This window comes from Sinohyriopsis cumingii, chromosome 7 (genome assembly GCF_028554795.1).
Source record: "Sinohyriopsis cumingii isolate HCF-2022 chromosome 7, ASM2855479v2, whole genome shotgun sequence".
Lineage (NCBI taxonomy): Eukaryota > Metazoa > Mollusca > Bivalvia > Unionida > Unionidae > Sinohyriopsis > Sinohyriopsis cumingii.
In genome coordinates, this window is record NC_142967.1 from 40,631,911 (window position 1) to 40,651,153 (window position 19,243).

The 19,243-nt window shown below is 33.9% G+C and overlaps 1 protein-coding gene across 4 annotated transcripts in view; it reads right to left on the reverse strand.

The window, feature by feature from the left end:
- Positions 1-9,926, reverse strand: part of LOC149795084 (uncharacterized) — a 190,994-nt gene extending 181,068 nt beyond the window's left edge. Inside the window, exons 1-2 of one of the 4 annotated variants that reach the window (XM_089964791.1) lie at positions 9,299-9,926; positions 5,320-5,382 (exon numbers count right to left, since the gene is read on the reverse strand). In XM_089964791.1, the coding sequence (XP_089820917.1) occupies positions 5,320-5,382; positions 9,299-9,376 (141 nt within the window). In that variant the 5' untranslated portion in view covers positions 9,377-9,926. The remainder of the gene's footprint in view (positions 1-5,319; positions 5,383-9,298) is intronic. The other 3 variants (XM_089964792.1, XM_089964794.1, XM_089964795.1) reach the window with 3 other exon arrangements.
- Between the last annotated feature and the right edge of the window lie 9,317 nt (positions 9,927-19,243).

The window sequence follows — 19,243 nt, forward strand, 5'->3', positions numbered from 1 at the left end:
TCCTACTTGGTCAACAGAATACAAATTGTATCTGCAAATGGAATACACTCCAGCCTAATTGATCTATGTTGTGGTGTTCCACAGGGGTCTGTTCTTGGACCTGTTCTCTTCATTCTGTACACTCAGTTGCTCTCAAGTATCATAGATCATCATCCAGTGTCTCACCAATTGTATGCTGATGACACCCAAATATACAAATCTAGCCACCCAACTGAAGTTGATGCTACCATCCAAGGTGTAGAGAGGTGCATTTCTGATGTGAAATCATGGATGACATGTAACAGGCTGCAGATGAATGATGATAAAACTGAGGCCATTCTGATTACAACACATAAGCTTTCTCATTCACATCCTTTACCTCAAACAATAAATATCAGCAACACCAACATTAAATTCACACAATCAGTACAAAACCTAGGTGTTATTCTGGACAGTACTCTCACACTGCACCAACATGTCATGAACATATGCAAGGATGCATATCTTGAGCTGAGATGCATCAGCTCAATTTGCAAATATCTTTCAGTTGTCTATTATTGTAACTCAGTTTTGTCTTGTTCATCTCAATATCTGCTCCAGAAACTTCAAAAAGTTCAAAACACAGCTGCTCGGATCATACTTAGAGTACCACGATCACAGCACACCTCCCCACTGCTCTGTACCCTACACTGGCTATCCATTCGATCCAGAATCAAACACAAAATTTGTTCTCTCTGCTACGTTTCACTGACGGACTCTAGTCCAACATACCTATCTGACCTCACCCATGTGTACACACCAGCAAGATACTTGCGCTCCTCTTCTGACAATCGTATACTCATTATTCCCACTATGAAAACAAAGTCATATGGACAGTGTTCTTTTGCATACCAGGGCCCAGCAACATGGAATGAATTGCCCACTGAACTTAGACACAAAGACACAGTGATCACATTCAAGAGGGCTCTCAAAACTCACTTATTTCGACTGCAAGAACAAACTTAAAGACCTAATAATGTTTTCTACCTTAAATATTCTCAGCCGGTTCTTTTAATGTTTTCTAATTTCATGGTTTTGTTTTTGTAATCATATATGTTTGTTATCTTATAGGTGTTGTCTAATGTTGTAAAGTGCTTAGAGCTTCTAAATATTAGGTGCTACACAAAGTCCTCATTATTATTATTATTATTATGTATATACCAAGTGTCATTGGGATACACTAGTGCGATGTATATACCAAGTGTTATAGGGATACACTAATGTGATGTATAAACCATATACATGTATCAGGTGTGTGTGATTTGGATTATTAACATAGCATTAATGATTTTTCAGTCATATCGCTATGATGTCTGTAGCGTGGCAGTTTATAGTGATGTCTAGCACTGGGGCATCATGCCACAGACATGTAGCATGATGTCCCACCCAGTCACATTATCCACACACCAGGCCGACCAGTCCTAACACCAACCTCTTAATGATGAATGCCAAGTGAGGCAGCTTTAATAGGGGTGAAACAATTTATCAATATACTGATGCATCGATACTTTTGCTGCAACAATACACATATTGATACAAGAGATGGAGAATCGATACAAAGCGATACTGAATGTAAGTTATTTTAGTCCAGCAGACACAAATAATTATTATTAGCTTGCCTTGTTATTCTTTAAATATAGAATTCATCTCAAACAGCATCTGCAGACCTAGGCATTCATTTTTATTAGTAAAAATGAAAAAAAAAATATTTAGAACAGTTGCTCCTGTCTGCAAATTAACTCAGTGACGTGTTTCATAATCTGAACACCCCCCACGTTCCATGCTAATTATCTATCTTAAACCAGCAGCATGTTCAGCACATAGGTTACAATCCAAACGTGTTCCACACGTATAATAACGGACTTTGCTCATCATTTAATAACCACTTTTATGTTGAATTTCATCTTGTCTACTTTGGTCAATTTGAAAACTACACTACCAGCATGTCACATGGTGAAATATGTCACATGGTGAAATATGTCACATGGTGAAATATGTTACACTGAAATCTCTTTACTGGTTATTGCTTGTTCTGGTCTAGGTTAAATAATAACTACCAATCAGGAATTAGTGTAGCCTGTTCATTGCATGACAAACAGGAAGTACAAGCACACAACAAATTTCATGCAAAAGTCATTGATATTTAGTTCTTAAGCAAAGATGCTGTCAGTATGTGCAATTGTGTGAGTCATGAAAATTTTGTACAAATTCACACACTTGGAGAACAGTGATGCATGAGAACTCCTGCAAATTTGTTGAAAGTCCTATATATGAAGTTGTGCTCAGAGAAGTATACAATTTTCATTTAATTGTTCTTGTCACGACATCTGTTTTTGGATATGCCAATGTTTACACATCTGGGTCCTTTAAGCATGACCTGACTGGTTGTTAAACTAAATTTGATTGGCACATTGTGCCCTGGAATAAGCATTATCGCGTAGTTTGAACATTTAATTACAAAAATGCTAGTAAAACCCAAAATGTCTGATTCCCAGCATGGTTCATGATGTTTTCGTTTGGCAGATACTGACTGGTGATAGTGATGACGCCAACAGTTTTTAAAGTTATGAAGTATATTGTATTATTGGAGCTGGGATATTGATAATGGAGATACCAGTGAGTGAATTTGAGCCTGAAAATGGTGTTAAATACAAGTCAGCTGTACATGATCGATAGACAAAAATAGCATGATGGTCAATCTCCCTTTCAGCAAAATTTGGAAATTAAATGTAGAAAAGGCAGAATACTGAGCCTAATTAAAATACAGACAATTTAAAAACAGAATGTAATTTTCATTTTTTATCAATCAATTTAGCCCTGCAGATCATATGCCTCAAAATCATATATCCATATCAGGGTTAAGGTAAACTGAATAAATAAGGATGAAAATAAAATGAAATTAAGAAGTAAAGATATTTATTTGAATACATCTGTCTGCACAAGCAGACTATGACACTGATGGACTAAAAATCCTAATACAGCGTTATGGAACAGATAAGAAATCTGAAATGGTACTCTGTAAATTACTGATTCAAGAAAACAAGTTTATATTAGTGAAAAATCCTATTTGGTAGCAGATGTATCCAAAATATAATATCTGTGAGCTCTGGAAAATTGTAAATAACAGCCACAAAGATCAGTTCCCCAACATCTTCAAGCTGACAAAGCTAGCTATGTATATACCATTCCAAAGGAAGCACAGACAAATACTCATACACATATAAGGAACAAAGTATGCTAAGAAATAATTAACAGATTCATACTTATACAACTAGATGTGATATCTTTTAAAGATTTTCATTTCCCAAAAACGTGGAGCAGGAAGAAAGAGAGACATATATTGAAGTGCTTGGTAAATAATGAACTATCCTCCTCCTCCTTTTCTACTCTCTCCTTCTTTCTGTGACAAAGGATGAAGACCCCCTTAAGATAAAATCCTGGCAGCACCTCTCCTAAATTGCACATGGGGAACAAAGTTGGAACTTTTCATTTTTTCCAGAGATATTTAACCAGTGAATGAAGCTGCTGATGGAATATATAAAATTATCACAGAATCAGCAAGGGGGGCAGATTTTAAACCACTCAAGTTTATCAGCTTGTGTACAAAATTTTAAAAAAATATAGATTAGGACTGGGTGTTATCAATAGTTTTCCTACTTCACTAACGAATACCTGTGGCCACAGCAGTCTTTTGCATCTGCAGGACATACATTGTGATAGATTTTGTTGGTATTCATCCACATTCCCATGCCCAGATTTGTTCTAGATGAGATTTTCTTTGCACGAGGAAACTGCTTAATTTCTTCCATTTTGAAGATAACATCGTAATGTCTTCCAAGTTTAAGTGAGACAAAATTGGTAATAAGATGTTTTCAAAGCATTCCTGTCGTGCAATATAAAGGGCTTGGTTGCTAAATTGAGCTAAATGAAGCCACTATTAAATGGCCTAAAACGCTGAATAAAACTCACTGACAACCAACAGGTAGTCTGTTTGAAAGTTTCTTACTTTTCTTATCATTGATGGGAATCGCTTATAAATATATGATAACTATATATCTATAATCTGTATATTGGAAATGCATCCTGACAACATACATAAAGGGGCACCACCTACCTTTGAAGATGGAAAGACTATCAAGTTCATATGTAGATCGATATATATATATCGCATCACAGGCTGTGTATCGTGAATCGTATCTTTATGCAACACAGGTGTATCATTTCAACCCTAGCTACTAGTACCATTTTTTATAAGTCTTTGGTATGACTTGGCTGGGGTTCAAACCCGTGACCTCCTGTATCCGAATCAATAGTCCAAGTAAACCATTTCTAATGAGTACTAGTCCAAATAAACCAATAGTCTAATGAACCAATAGTAAAACAAACCCAACAGTCTAATAAACCAATAGTCCAAATAAACCAAAAGTCTAATTAAACCACTAGTCCAATAAATAGCTACCAGTACTCTAATAAGCCACTATTCCAACAAACCACTTGTATAAAAAAACATTAGTCAACAAAATCCACTAATCTAGTAAACAACTAGTCTGATAAACCACTAGTCTACTAAACATCTAGTCTAATAAACATACCAAATTTGACAGATATGTCTTGAATAGTTTTGGAATTTTGCCAGAAATGAAATTGTGTATAATGTATGAATGGATTGAAGGAAAAATGGGTAAAAGCATTAAAAATATTAAAACTGCAGATCTGTGAATAGCAAATGGTACATCTATACAACTAGTCTAATATATAACCAAGTCTCTGGGAGATATCTTGAATGAGTCTGGGGTTCTGACTCCAGAACTAATATGTGATGGAAGAATGGAGTGATGGATGGAGAGATAAACAAATGGACAAAACTGTTAAAACTGCAACTAATAAATTGTGAATGAGCAAATTACACACAGCTATGCCAAAAGACATATACATGTACCAAATTTCATAGAGATTAATTAAAGAGATTTTTTTTATAGTTTTGTTCCAGAAACAAAGGTGTGAATAATGGGCTGCTGGATGAACAGTAAAATGGAACTAAAAAAATATTGAAACAAGAATTGTGAATATCAAGAGGTACAACTAGACCGCTATATTCTTTTATGTACATCAAGTTTCACTGACATATCTTGCACAGTTTGCTCTGAGTTAGTGACTCCAGAAATAAAAATGTTTATGGAGAGACAGATTGATTGATTCATATATACCATACTCCATTATATACAGGAGGCATAAAAAACAGAATAAGAAGGAAACATAACATAAAAACAATGATACAATGAAGTAATCATTTAAACTTACAACAAATTTATTGCCATCAATGCCTGCATCTCGAAATATCTTGCTACAGTCTACAAATCCACTCTGAAATAGAAATGCATAACATGAAATATCTTGCTGATACAGTCTGTAAATCAACACTGAAATAGAAATGTAAAACATGAAATGTATTGCTGATATAGTCTATAAATCAACACTGAAACAGAAATGTAAAACATGAAAGGTCTTGCTGGTACAGTCTGTAAATCAACACTGAAATAGAAATGTAAAACATGAAATGTCTTGCTGGTACAGTCTGTAAATCAACACTGAAATAGAAATGTAAAACATGAAATGTCTTGCTGATATAGTCTATAAATAACCAGTGAAATAGAAATGTAAAACGTGAAATGTATTGCTGATATAATCTATAAACAAATAAAAAATGAGTATATATAACATGAAATACCTTGCAATAGTCTATAAATCCACTTTCAAACAGAAATTTACAACATCAAATATCCTACTAGAGTCTATAAATTCACTTTAAAATTGAAATATATAACATTTACAAGAATGTATCTCAGATGATTTTTGCTGGCACATGCATGATATTTTAATGATTGGGTTTTATGCAGGCACATACATGATATTTTAATGATTGGGCCTGATGCAGACACATACAAGATATTCTAATGGTTGGACCGTATGCAGGCACATACATGATATTCTAATAGCTGGGCCCTATGCAAGCAAATACATGATATTCTAATGGTTTGGCCTTATGCAGTCACATACATATTTTAATGGTTGTGTATATACAGACACATACATGATATTCTAATGGTTGGACCTGATGCAGGCACATACATGATATTCTAATAGTTGGGCCTTATGCAGAAACATACATGATATTGTAATGGTTGGGCCTTATGTGGACATACACATGATATTCTAATAGTTGGGCCTTATGAGGACACATACATAATATTCTAATGGTTGGACCTGATGAAGACACATACATGATATTCTAATGACTGGACCTTAGCAAACATATACACAATATTCTACTAGTTGGGCCTTATATAGACAGATACATGATATTCTAATGGTTTGGCGGTTTGCAAATATATACATGATATGCAGACACATACATGATGTTCGAATAGCTGGTCCTTATACAGACATATATATAATATTTTAATGGTTGGACCGTATATAGACATACATAATATTCTAACAATATTCTAATGGTTGGGCCTTATGCACACACATACATGATATTCTAATGGTTGGGCCTTATGCAGGCTCATATATGATATTCTAATAGTTGGGCCTTATGAAGACACATATATGATATTATAATGATTGGGCCTTACGCAGACACATACATGATATTCTACTGCTTGGGTCTTATGAAGATACATGATATTCTAATGGTTGGGCCTTATTAAGACACATACATGATATTATAATGACTGGGCCTTATGCAGACACATACATGATATTCTACTGCTTGGATCCTATGAAGACACATACATGATATTTAAATTGTTGGGCCTTATGAAGACATATACATGATATTATAATGATTGGGCCTTTTGCAGACACATACATGATATTCTACTGATTGGGTCTTATGAAGACACATACATGATATTCTAATGGCTGGGCCTTATGCAGACACATACATGATATTCTAATGGTTGGACCTTATGGAGACATATACATGCACTTTGATATTCTAATGGTTGGACCTTGTGCAGTCATATACATGATGTGTTAATGTTTGGAACTTATGCTGACATATACATAGTCTAATAGTTAAGCCTAATGGAGATATAAACATGATATTCTGTTATGTATATTTGATTTAATTATATCTGATTTAATATATATATATACTTATTTTAATTTAACTGTTTGTCAGTTTTTAAAAATATTATTTTTCATTACTTGATATTGTAATGTAAATTTATTCACGAGATGATACTTTTTTCAGAAAATAGTTTGACCTTGACTGTTTGTTTTATAAACACCAGGTGTTGATCTAAACCCTGACCTTGTTTCAAAATTTGTAGCAACCACATAAACAAGTTCTATCTTTATTTTAAAATGATTGGTTGTTGTCGAGGTCATGATGGGACTTCGTGTTTAAGATGTAAAGAATTTTTTTAATTTAATTTTTATTTCTTAGAGTAAAATGATTGGTTTTCATCAGGGTCACACTGGGTGTACATGACCTTTAACAAGTATTTAATTTCTATGAGCTTTGAGAACATGATCATGTAACCCCTTGTTTACGTCTTAGAAGACCATATAACCTCTATTTTGGAGAAATATTCTCAGTAGAAGCTGGGCTGTTATGCTGGAAGTTGTATGTTGTGCTTTTTTGGAGTTATTTCAAATTACCTGGATTGGAATTATTTCAAATTACTTGGATTCCAAAAGGATTAATTCTTATTCCTGGAAAATAAGTGTGCTCATGTGAGATTCTTAATCAAAGACAGTTCTTATAAGAAATTTATTTAAATTTCGAAAACCGGACTGATAATTCTTGTTTCTACAAGGAACTGTAGATTTCAACACCACAGGTTACAGCATATGTCATCGTCTTCCATCTGGGATTTTTTGTCGGGATTTGAACTTGAAATCAGTATAACATTTTGTTATTAGGACTTCAAAAATTTTATTCTTGGATTATTCTTGGATTATTTTGAATTTGATTCTATAAAACCGTAAGTTCATATTTTTTTTCATTTTTACAGAATTTTTTCAGGGAAATAAATTACTGTATTTTTCAAAGCTTGTTGTTTTCTCTCCTTCTTGTGTTACTGTTTATTCGAGCCTAAACACATGACATAAGAATTCTAACAGGATATTCTAATGGTTGGACCTTATTGAGATATATACATGATATTCTAATGGTTGGACCTTATGCAGACATATACATAATATTCTAATGGTTGGACCTTATACAGACATATACATGATATTCTAATGGGTAGCCCTTGTGCAGGCATATACATTATATGCTGACATATACATCTGATTAATTAGTAAAATGAGTGCAAGATGTTTGTAACTGTTCAAGGTACAGTCTCATGGCTACCACTAGGCCATCATGAGTCCATAGTTTATAGAGGTAAAGTTACAGATTCATGGCTGGGACATCATGAGTCAAGGGCTTGTAGGGTTCAATTTGGTACAGTTACAGTTAATATTATTTAATATCAAGCCCATATGGCATATCCCAACTCGTTCACTCAATAAGTTACAGGGAATAAGATAACTCATTTACTGAGTTACTTGGCTTAATGTAACTCATTTACTTTAGTAACATGGTTTAACACAACTCATTTACTCACCAAGTTACAGTGCTCAACAGTCATTACTGACTGAAAAATATGGCTTGACACAACTCATTTCATCACTGAGTTACATGCAACTACACATAATTCATTACTGGGGTCACCAAAACTCATTTAAGCAATAAGTTACGATGCTCATAATAGCTCATTATTTACTCATTAAGATGTTATTGGCATTTCTGGAACATCAACACACATATATTTACTGGTTTTTAAGCTATTTTTCTTTTCAAAAGGTATTTATTTTGGAGTACTTTTAAACAGAAAAACTATGCCCATCTGCAGTGATTTCTTTTCCTGAACTAAGTATATTTTAGAGTTGGAAGCAATAATACATACTGGTACACTGCTGCAAAACTAAAAAGGACTTGTAATTTCCTTCCAAATCTATGTAAATGATAACTATATGCTTTAAAGTTTAATAGTCTGTAGGGCTTGAATCTCAGAAAATTTAGTTTGTAAGATATTTTATTAGAAATATGTGCAATCATTCAATCATTTAATATCTATCATTCGATTTAAACAATCAATCATTATTCATTAATGCATTCACTCGTCCACAATGACATGCATCTCCCTGGTTTTAAGAACTGGTCAATTTCAGGAGAAATAGTACGTGTGGGTTGTGGTGAAGGTTATATTTAACTTACTTCTTGTAGCCAGTTGACCACATCCTGCACTGTCCAGCGGACGACAAACTTGTATTCAGGCAGTCTGCCCCCTGACATGGTGTTGTCTCACAGAAAAACTATTGGTCTAATGCATCAGCTGGCAAAGTACCGCTATGTCTCATGACTCATGTATCATATGCAAAGTTGAGCGAGATTTTGTCAAGATTAATATTGCTTCCTTGTCCAGACTGTGGAATTCACTCAAGATTCATATAAAATGAGGAAACAGATCAGTACTAATTTATGTTTAGTTAAGTGCTTCTTGTGCAATGGACCTTTTGAGAGAGACTCGACTAAAAGAACGGACAATTAAAGGGCAATAATCTTTTTAAAAAACTAGTTACAATTATACCACAAAGAAATTCCGAATTCCCCTAACCGAATTAACCTACTTTACGGGGTGCAACCGAAATATGGGAACGGATAGTCGCTATTATTGGAGACGTTTTTTTTTTTTTCTCCCGGTATACCACTCAGACCCGTACCCTCAAACAATTCGCTTCAATCTAATGCAAATAATCATGTAATTTTACTGCATAACACAGGTTTTTGGTACTATTATTAGTACCCTTAACTCCCTAATGAACTTCAGACGAGTCAACATCGAAACTAAGATAACTTGTGCAATGTTTATATTACTTTTAAATTTAAAAAAAAAAAAAAAAAAAAACCAAGTCCAGCGTATTATGAGGGGCATCGAATGAATAGATTCCAACAGGAGAAAATTACTTGCGCAAAACTGACAGTATGTCCCACTTGTGAACCAGTAACAATAGCACAACAATGTAAGACATAACACATGTTAGTTTTATTTTAGTGCTATGTCCCTGACGCCCTAAACATAAATATCAGCTTCGAGGTCTTACATGTTGGACAACAGTAACGACAGTCACAAGTTTCTCTAGACCATCAAGTAGGTCTCTGCTTTTTTTCTGATATTACTGGTAGCGCCAGAGGTGTCAGAAAAAAGAAAAACAAAAGCGGAGACTTACTTGTTGGTCTAACGTTTGTGCAGAAACTTAAATATGTCGTTGCACAGGGGCTCGTATCTATGGGCAGCCGTCGCCGCCAAAAATTACATTAATCAAATAATCTAGTATGAAATCAAATGATTTAACCTAGCAAAAGAAATGATAAATCCAGATTCCAAATGATGTGGTGTCACATGAAATGATTTAACGAACAAATCCGAATGATGCATTTAGATTTCAAATGACGTGGTATTAAATGAAATGATGTAGAGTGAAATGAAATGATTTAACCCATCAAACGGAATGATCAATTCAGATTCCAAATGATGTTGTGTGATATGAAATGATATAGCATGAAATTAAATGATTGAACCCCAAAAATGAAATAATGAATTCAGATTTCAAATGATGTGGCGTTAAATGAAATGATCTGGTATTAAATAAAATGATTTAAAGAACAAAACGGAATGATGATATATGCTTCCAAATGACGTGCTATTAAATAAAATGATGTAGTCTAAAATGAAATGATTTAACTCAACAAATGAAATAATGAATTTAAATTCCAAATGATCTGGTATTAAATAAAATGGTTTAAAGAACAAAACGGATTGATGAAATCTGCTTCCAAATGACATATTATTAAATGAAATTACGTAGTATGAAATGAAATGATTTAACTCAACAAATGAAATGATGAATTCAGATTCCAAATGATGTGGTATTAAATTAAATGATTTAAAGAACAAAACGGATTGATGAAATCTGTTTCCAAATGACGTAGTATTAAATGAAATTATGTAGTCTAGAATTAAATGATTTAACCCAAAAAATGAAATGATGTATTCAGATTCCAAATGATCTGGCATTAGTTGAAATGGTCTGAAGAACAGAATGGAATGATCAGCTCATATTCCAAATGATGTGGTATTAAATGAAATGTATGGAAAGTAAACGGTCTGATCAAAATGTAAATCGGCTAGCGTAAATCCAAACAAACACAGGGGGGGCGCTGTTAGGCAGACTTACAATCGACAGGCGTATTTACAGAATTCGGCAGAGATTTTTGCAGACGACATTTAACAGCTAAGGTTAGTGTTTCTTCTCATTTGATATAAACAAGAACTATGTTTTCCAGTCAGGATAAAGTGACTATCCACATTAATGAATGTCTGTGTGTATTTTATTTTAAAATCTGCCTTGTACTGCACGAGTTTTCAATGCTTCATCTCAGCTAGATCTATCAGCTAAGGAGATTAAATCTTCATCTTGTTTGATCACTAGTAATTATCATGTTTAATGACCTAACGTAGCATATGCACTAAACCAACAATTTGTTGCCCGCCACTTTCTGTATGTCTCATGTTACCGGACATACGTACATAGGCATTATTCGTCCAAGTTCTGTATGTAAGAATTCTTCTTTTTCCTCCATTTAATCTAGTTTACATTAACATATTACTGTTGTTTTTTTCCTTTTAGTTTTCCTCTGGGAGATCGAATATAATTTTATTAGAAATCATGATTCGCGACTCTTAGTGCATTTGAAAAACCACACTCCTTTCCAAATGTATTGAAAATTGGGGGGGGGGGCTTAGTCATACATTTTGAAAAACTAATACGTGAACAATAAACAGTTGCCTTCTTGGAGTGTTTTATGACGAAGAAGAAGCACAGATCATGCTTGAATAAACCCAAAATTTAGCTAATGATGTATGAAAATAACAACGAAAGGCGATGGATTCTATCAAATTTTTACAAATAAAATAAAACAGCATCACCGATTTGTAAGTGATACCCTTATGGTAATACATCAACGTTAATAAATCGTCATATGTGTGTTCTTTTATAGATCAAAACTTTCGTTGCTTTCTTCCCGAAAAGGGACTGAAATTTTCCATGAAGCGGACGTGATGGAAAAAATGTTTGTTAAAGTGGATATTGTCATCAGTTTGTCGTCATGTCCATATTGAGATCGTCATGGGGAAGATATGTCATTTTTGTTTATTTATTGTCATTAGTTCTCAAATGGACGGTTGCAGAATTCTTTCATAAAATCTCATTGGCGTGCCACTTCTGAGTGGCTTGTTCACTGTAGAGTCCTGCTTCCGTTTACTATTATGTCACAAATTGTTTTATTTCTTTATTTCTATATTTTACCATTTATTTTCTTTTATTGTATTACAGTTTCAAGCCTCTCACTTTCGGGGAGTCCTGCTCCTGATTTTCCATTTTTCAAATATTTTGTTTGGTATGTAGTTATGCATGAGCCAAAGTGGCCACTATGACATTGTTATTAATTACATCAACTCATGTGGGTTCTATTTACATAGCAAGCTTCGGTTGCTTTTGCCCTGGGATGGGATTAAATTTTTCCATCACGAGGACGTGATGGAAAATATGCAGATCAAAAGAGTCTCTGGTGTAGTTTTACTAGCCACCTAAGATGTCTTTCCGGAGACAAGATGATGTTTTGGTTTGTTTCTTTGTAGGCATGATAAGGAAAAATTTTGGCTAAGTTTCACTAGCTCTTGTTTTGCCCTGTGTTTAAGAATTATTTTGTATTTTTTTTTTTTTTTTTTTTTTTTTTGCTCTATTTCTTGGTCATTTACTGCTAATTCTCCCCTGTGGTATTTAATATGAATCACTGGTATGTGTCCTTACGTTAGTCCCTTTTGTGTTAACCGTTTCTCGTTAGTTTGCAGGTCTATGTGGGCACGCTTTTCGGTCTTGTTTGGTAATTTAATCACCGCCTGCTGTTTTCTATCTGTCATCAGCTGGCGGGATTTCGGTCCAGTTTCTCCCGCACTTTGTTTTAGAGGAACGGTAAATCTCTCTGTCTGAAATTAACGTCTAATAGTCTGGTTTAACGAGTCTATTTCGGCTACATTTGTTACATGTATTAAGGTTTGCTGGGTTTCAAATGCCGAAGTCGGGTCCTTGACTGTTGAGTTGGAGGGTGGGGGGGGGGGTCTGTCGGTGTCCTTATAGCAAGCTCATTATAAGTGTCTTTTCCGGGGGTTAGTTTCTCAAAATTAGTTTGTTTTTCTGGTAGAGTTTTTGCTAGCCGCTTATTGTCTTTCTAGAGTATATAATTCAGTAATCCAAAGCTGTTATCTTCTATTTTACATAGCATTATAAATGAAGTCTATCACTTCTCTGTACAAAATTTTGTCTGTTATTTTATGGGCATAAGGATGATTTTTTGGGCTCAACATTGCCTAGTTTGCTTATACTTTTATTTTCTATTTTTGTCTTTGTTTATTTAAGGATCTGTAGTATAAAATTATGTTTTTTTACTATGTGGTCCCTTGCACACGGGGCAAGAAGGGATGTTTGAGATAAGGTGTCTCTGGTGGGCATTTTCACCTGTCCACCCTACATCATGTAGATATTGGTAAATGTTCGTTTGTTTGCTTATCTCTTTTATTTTTTCCCAATGATTTTCATACTATGTTCCAGTCAATCTCTAAATTTAGTGTTTCCACCTTGTTTGGCTTTACTTTTGTATTGTGTTTTATCATATTTTTCAATTCATTCTTATTAAAATTTGTCCAATATTCTTTGCTTGTTTTGTAATTTTGTATAGTTTGTGTTATTCTTTACGCTATTTTGGGGTGCACTAGCAATTATGTCATGCTTTTATCCTATAAATTGCAGGCTTACTGGATAGAAGAAAGCCAAACCAGTAAAGGTATATGCCCTGCCAGTGATATTCTGGATTTTCCTGACGTTTATTCAATCTGGAAATATAATTTACTACTTATTTAACTCAAGTCCATGAGATTGAGTCCTCCTTTTTTCCTATCTTTTTATAATGTGTATTTTGGTAATTTGTGGATCCCATTCCGTATAAATTTTATTATTAACGATTCAGATTTATTTAGATATATAAATTCAAAGTCCGATACGTCAAATTCGTACCAAATCGAGTTGTATAAATACGATTTCGCAATTTGTATTTTTCCAAATAAATTTATTTGCCTATCATTCCAAATTATAGCATGTTTCTCTAATTTTTTCCTAATTTGTAGAAAATTTAGCATTTTACTGAGTTTCCCTAAATTTATTCCTAGTCCTTTAACTTGATTTCTTATGAATTCTGTAGGGAGCCCTTGATAATTCTCCTTCCATTTGCCTTCAAGTAGTATTTCAGTTTTAATTCGGTTTATCTTTGAACCCGAGGCTAATCCAAAAAGGTTTTACTGCTGCATTAAATACTTATACCATTGCTTTGAAGTTATAAAGTTGGAGCAATCGTCCTCATGTTGGAAGGTTTTACACTCCTCCATCATGTTAGTTACTCTTACTCCTCGGATTCTTTTATGATTTTGGATTTCATTATGTAGTCCCTCTATCCCTGTTTCGTGCAGTAACATAGATAGTGGACAACCCTGTCTTACTGAACCGTTTATTGAGAACGGATTGGTTTTTGCACTATTGGTCTGTACCAATGATTTTATATTCTTATAAAGTGTTTTGATCCAGTTTTGGAATACATTTCCAAATCCAAATTTATGCAGTATCTGCAAAATATAACTCATTTCTACCGTATCAAAGGCGTTCTCCTGATCAATGAGGATTAAAGCGCCATCAATATTAGATGATTCCATATAAGTTATTATTGTCTTTATTGAAAGTATATTATTCTGTATATTTCTGCCTTCTTCACCATATGTTTGGTTTGGATCTTTTATGTACCCTAGTATTGGTTTAACTCTATTTGCTAAATATTTACTGAGTATTTTGCATTCAATATTAAGTAACGAGACTGGTCTCCAATATTTTAGATCTGAAGTCTAGCCTTTGTTTTGGAAGATGAGTGTAATAACTCCTGTTTTCGTACTTTCTATCATTTCTTGATTTATTATAAATAGTTTTGTAGAGATTTTTCATTATTGGAATTAAATTTTTTTTTAACTTTTGATAAAACTAGGGCGTTATCCCATCTAACCCCGGAGCTTTATTCCTAGTTAATTGGTCAGTCGCTTTATCTATTTCTAATTCTGTTATGCTTCTTCTTCTTCTTCTTCTTCTAATAATAATAATGTTATTATTATTATTATTATTATTATTAGTCGTGGTAGCTCCTAACTTTACTACATGTATTTTCCTGTACTATATGTACACATTATTTTGCTCTACTGTATGTACATCTTATTGTGCTGTACTATATGTACATCTTGTTGTGCTGTACTATATGTACACCTTGTTGTGCTGTACTATATGTACATCTTGTTGTGTTGTACTATATGTACACCTTGTTGTGCTGTACTATATGTACACCTTGTTGTGCTGTACTATATGTAAACCTTGTTGTGCTGTACTATATGTACATCTTGTTGTTCTGTACTATATCTACACCTTGTTGTACTGTACTATATGTACATCTTGTTGTGCTGTACTATATCTACACCTTGTTGTGCTGTACTGTATGTACATCTTGTTTCGCTGTACTATATCTACACCTTGTTGTGCTATACTATATGTACATCTTGTTGCGCTGTTCTATATGTACACCTTGTTGTGCTGTACTATATGTACACCTTGTTGCGCTGTACTATATGTACACCTTGTTGTGCTGTACTATATGTACACCTTGTTGTGCTGTACTATATGTACACCTTGTTGTGCTGTACTATATCTACACCTTGTTGTGCTGTACTATATGTACACCTTGTTGTGCTGTACTATATCTACACCTTGTTGTGCTGTACTATATGTACATCTTGTTGTGCTGTACTGTATCTACATCTTGTTCTGCTGTATTATATGTACATCTTGTTGTGCTGTACTGTATCTACACCCTGTTGTGCTGTACTATATGTACATCTTGTTGCGCTGTACTATATGTACACCTTGTTGTGCTGTACTATATGTACACCTTGTTGCGTGTACTATATGTACACCTTGTTGTGCTGTACTATATGTACACCTTGTTGTGCTGTACTATATGTAAACCTTGTTGTGCTGTACTATATGTACATCTTGTTGTGCTGTACTATATGTACATCTTGTTGTGCTGTACTATATGTACACCTTGTTGTGCTGTACTATATGTACACCTTATTGTGCTGCACTGCATGTACACCTTATTGTGCTGTACTATATGTACACCTTATTATGCTGTACTGTGTGTACACTTTATTATGCTGCACTGTGTGTACACCTTATTGTGCTGTACTATATCTACACCTTATTGTGCTGCACCATATATAGGAATACTAATCATATTCAAGTTTGTATTAACATACTTACGAAAGCAAAACATATTTAATTTTACTTTGAATAGTCCAGCAGGTAAGTGTGGACATCTGCGCTTCGCAAGCACAAAATGTTATTTGAAATTTTTTACTGAAACTTCATCTAATGTTGTGGATGAGGGCAACGTTCCCTCTGAGATAATGCTGTTTGGGTAGATTAATTGTGTTGAGGCAATTTGGATAGTAATTCTTTTCCAATTTTAGCTTTGTACTCTATTATGTTTTTTTCTTCTTTTTTCTAACTGGTCAGATTGAGAGTGTAAGGTAAATTTTGATAGTAGTTCCTTTCCAAGTCATAGCTAGGTGGTTTTTGATGGCTGTTGGATTGCTGTTAATTACTTTTTTTGGGGGGGTGGGGACCAGACAGATGCCCCCGACCCCCATTTCCAAGAAACTAAAAGGATATTTTATGTTTTTGTGTTTTCCCCACAGTTATGTAGTATGTTTTATTTAAAATAGGTGGGGTATTTATGTTTCCTTAGTGTTATCTAAAAGGTTGTTCGTCCGAGCCTGGTTTTTTCCACCTTGCTCGAAGTTCCTTCCCTTGTATATTTTTGTGACCTTTGCTAGAGGTCGCCTAGGTCTCAGTATCTGCTATATGCAGTGGTGCTATATTGTGTGTATGCTATTTTATATATATGTTTGAGCCAGCAATTTTAGATCCAGTGGTTTTTTTTCCTAGTTGTATTTCTTTTCTACTAATTTGGATTTAGGATCCGATGTATTCTATTATGTTATATTCGATTAAATAGTTTCGGTTTTTGAATTTTGACGATGGAACGGTGTACTATTATTTTTTTCCTTTTTTGGGGGGTAAATTTTTTTTATATTGTTTTAATCTAGTGCTAATATGTGTCGTTCCTCGTGGTAGTTCTAGGAGTATCAATAGGTATGTTACGCTCGATTCAAGGTCCACACTTCTTTATTTTCATTGTATTTCTCCTGAGTCGAGTTAGGCCTCCTTTTATTAATTTATCTAAATATTTTATTAGAAAGAATCCAAAATTGTTTATTTTCCACATGTGGGATGGTCAAACCATACAGTACGGGAGCTGTATGGTTTTAAGATAGATAAAGAGTTAGTAAAATATTAAACTATGAATTAGCCCATGTTTGTCTTTTATATCTCTGTTTGGTCTGTTTATGTTCTACGTGGGGTATTTTTTTCAAAACTCTTTCATGGGCCTCTCCACTTCGCGTAGAGCCACGTGACTTAGCCCCTTGATGTTAGTCTTTACTTTCCCCATGTAGGTTCCCTGTATCTTTGCATATTTTGTCTGTAAGTTTTCTAAGTTCGGTAAGAATTGTATATATATATATATATATATATATATATATATATATATATATATATATAGACAGAAAAAGAAGAAGAAAAAAAAAAAAAGAAAAAAAACAAACAAAAAAGATAGAAAAAAATAATCACTTTTTTTTCCCCTGATACTTTTTTTTTACCTCTTTATCACAATTATTTGCCCACAGGTCATCATAGTGTCTACTATGTACTCTGTAATTTTGTATAAAGTTTTTTTTATTGAAGTCTCCATCCATGTATAATATATTTGCCTTTTGATATCTCCCCCCTTTGTTTATTTCTTCTATCACTTTCAATTTACATGCTATCACTTCAATTTCCTGCTCTCGCACTGTATCATTGTGTGTAGTTTACTAAAAGGGGCTTTTTTACACAGTGGACATTTTGGCGATACTCTGACCATGTGCCGTTTCACTGCTACCTCTCCTATCAACCATGCATTGTGCATGTATTTGAAGCAGAGGCTTTGTATTTTTAGGGAGCGTAATTTGGTCCAGTGCCCTCATGCTCTTTTCCAGTTAATCTCTGTTCTCCTGTTCTACTTTACTTTTAGTTTTTCTTTTGTTATTTCCTCTCAGATGTATCTATATGTTAGTTTTCCTCCTGGTCCCATAAACTTTTTATATCCCTATATTTGGTTAGTATTTCTTTAATATATCTAAATTTTCTTGATATTTCTAGTTTTTTTACAAGTTTATTATTTTTATAAATGTCCCCCCTGTTTCTCAATGTGAACCCAAACCAGTAGATGTATATTCCCTCCCATGGTGATGTTGGTATTGCTTTAATCTTTTTAAATCTATTTATAATATTTGCAGTCTTTATCCAAATGGGGTTGGAGAGTGCTAGTCCCCCTTCTCTTGTGCTCTGTATAAAGTTTCCCTCTTGACGTAGTGGGTCTTAAAATCCCATATGTAATTAATAATCTCCTTATCTAGTTTGTCTAAATTTTTATTTTCTATGTCAATAGATTTGGCAATAAAATTTATATTCACATATATGTACGTTTTGGCCACTTGGGCCCGTTCCATTAGACATAATGGCGTAAGTGCCCAGGTGTTCACATTCGTTTCTAATTTCTGTTTCATATTTTTATAGTTTTCTTGTTCTTCTCTTATCCCAAAATAAAAGCCCAATGCATTCACTCTTTCTTTAATTAGGTGTGGTAGTAATCCTGAGTGATTTCCTCTCCAGCTCCCTACTTTCAGTATTTCAGTTTTTTCATGATTTATTTTTGACCCAGAGGCCTTACCAAATTTTTCAAATTCCTTCTCTAGGTGTTTAAAGGAATTTTAGTCTTTAATAAAATTCGTACAATCGTCTGCATGCTGTAGCATTTTTATTTCGTCTTTTACATTTGGAACTGTAATACCTT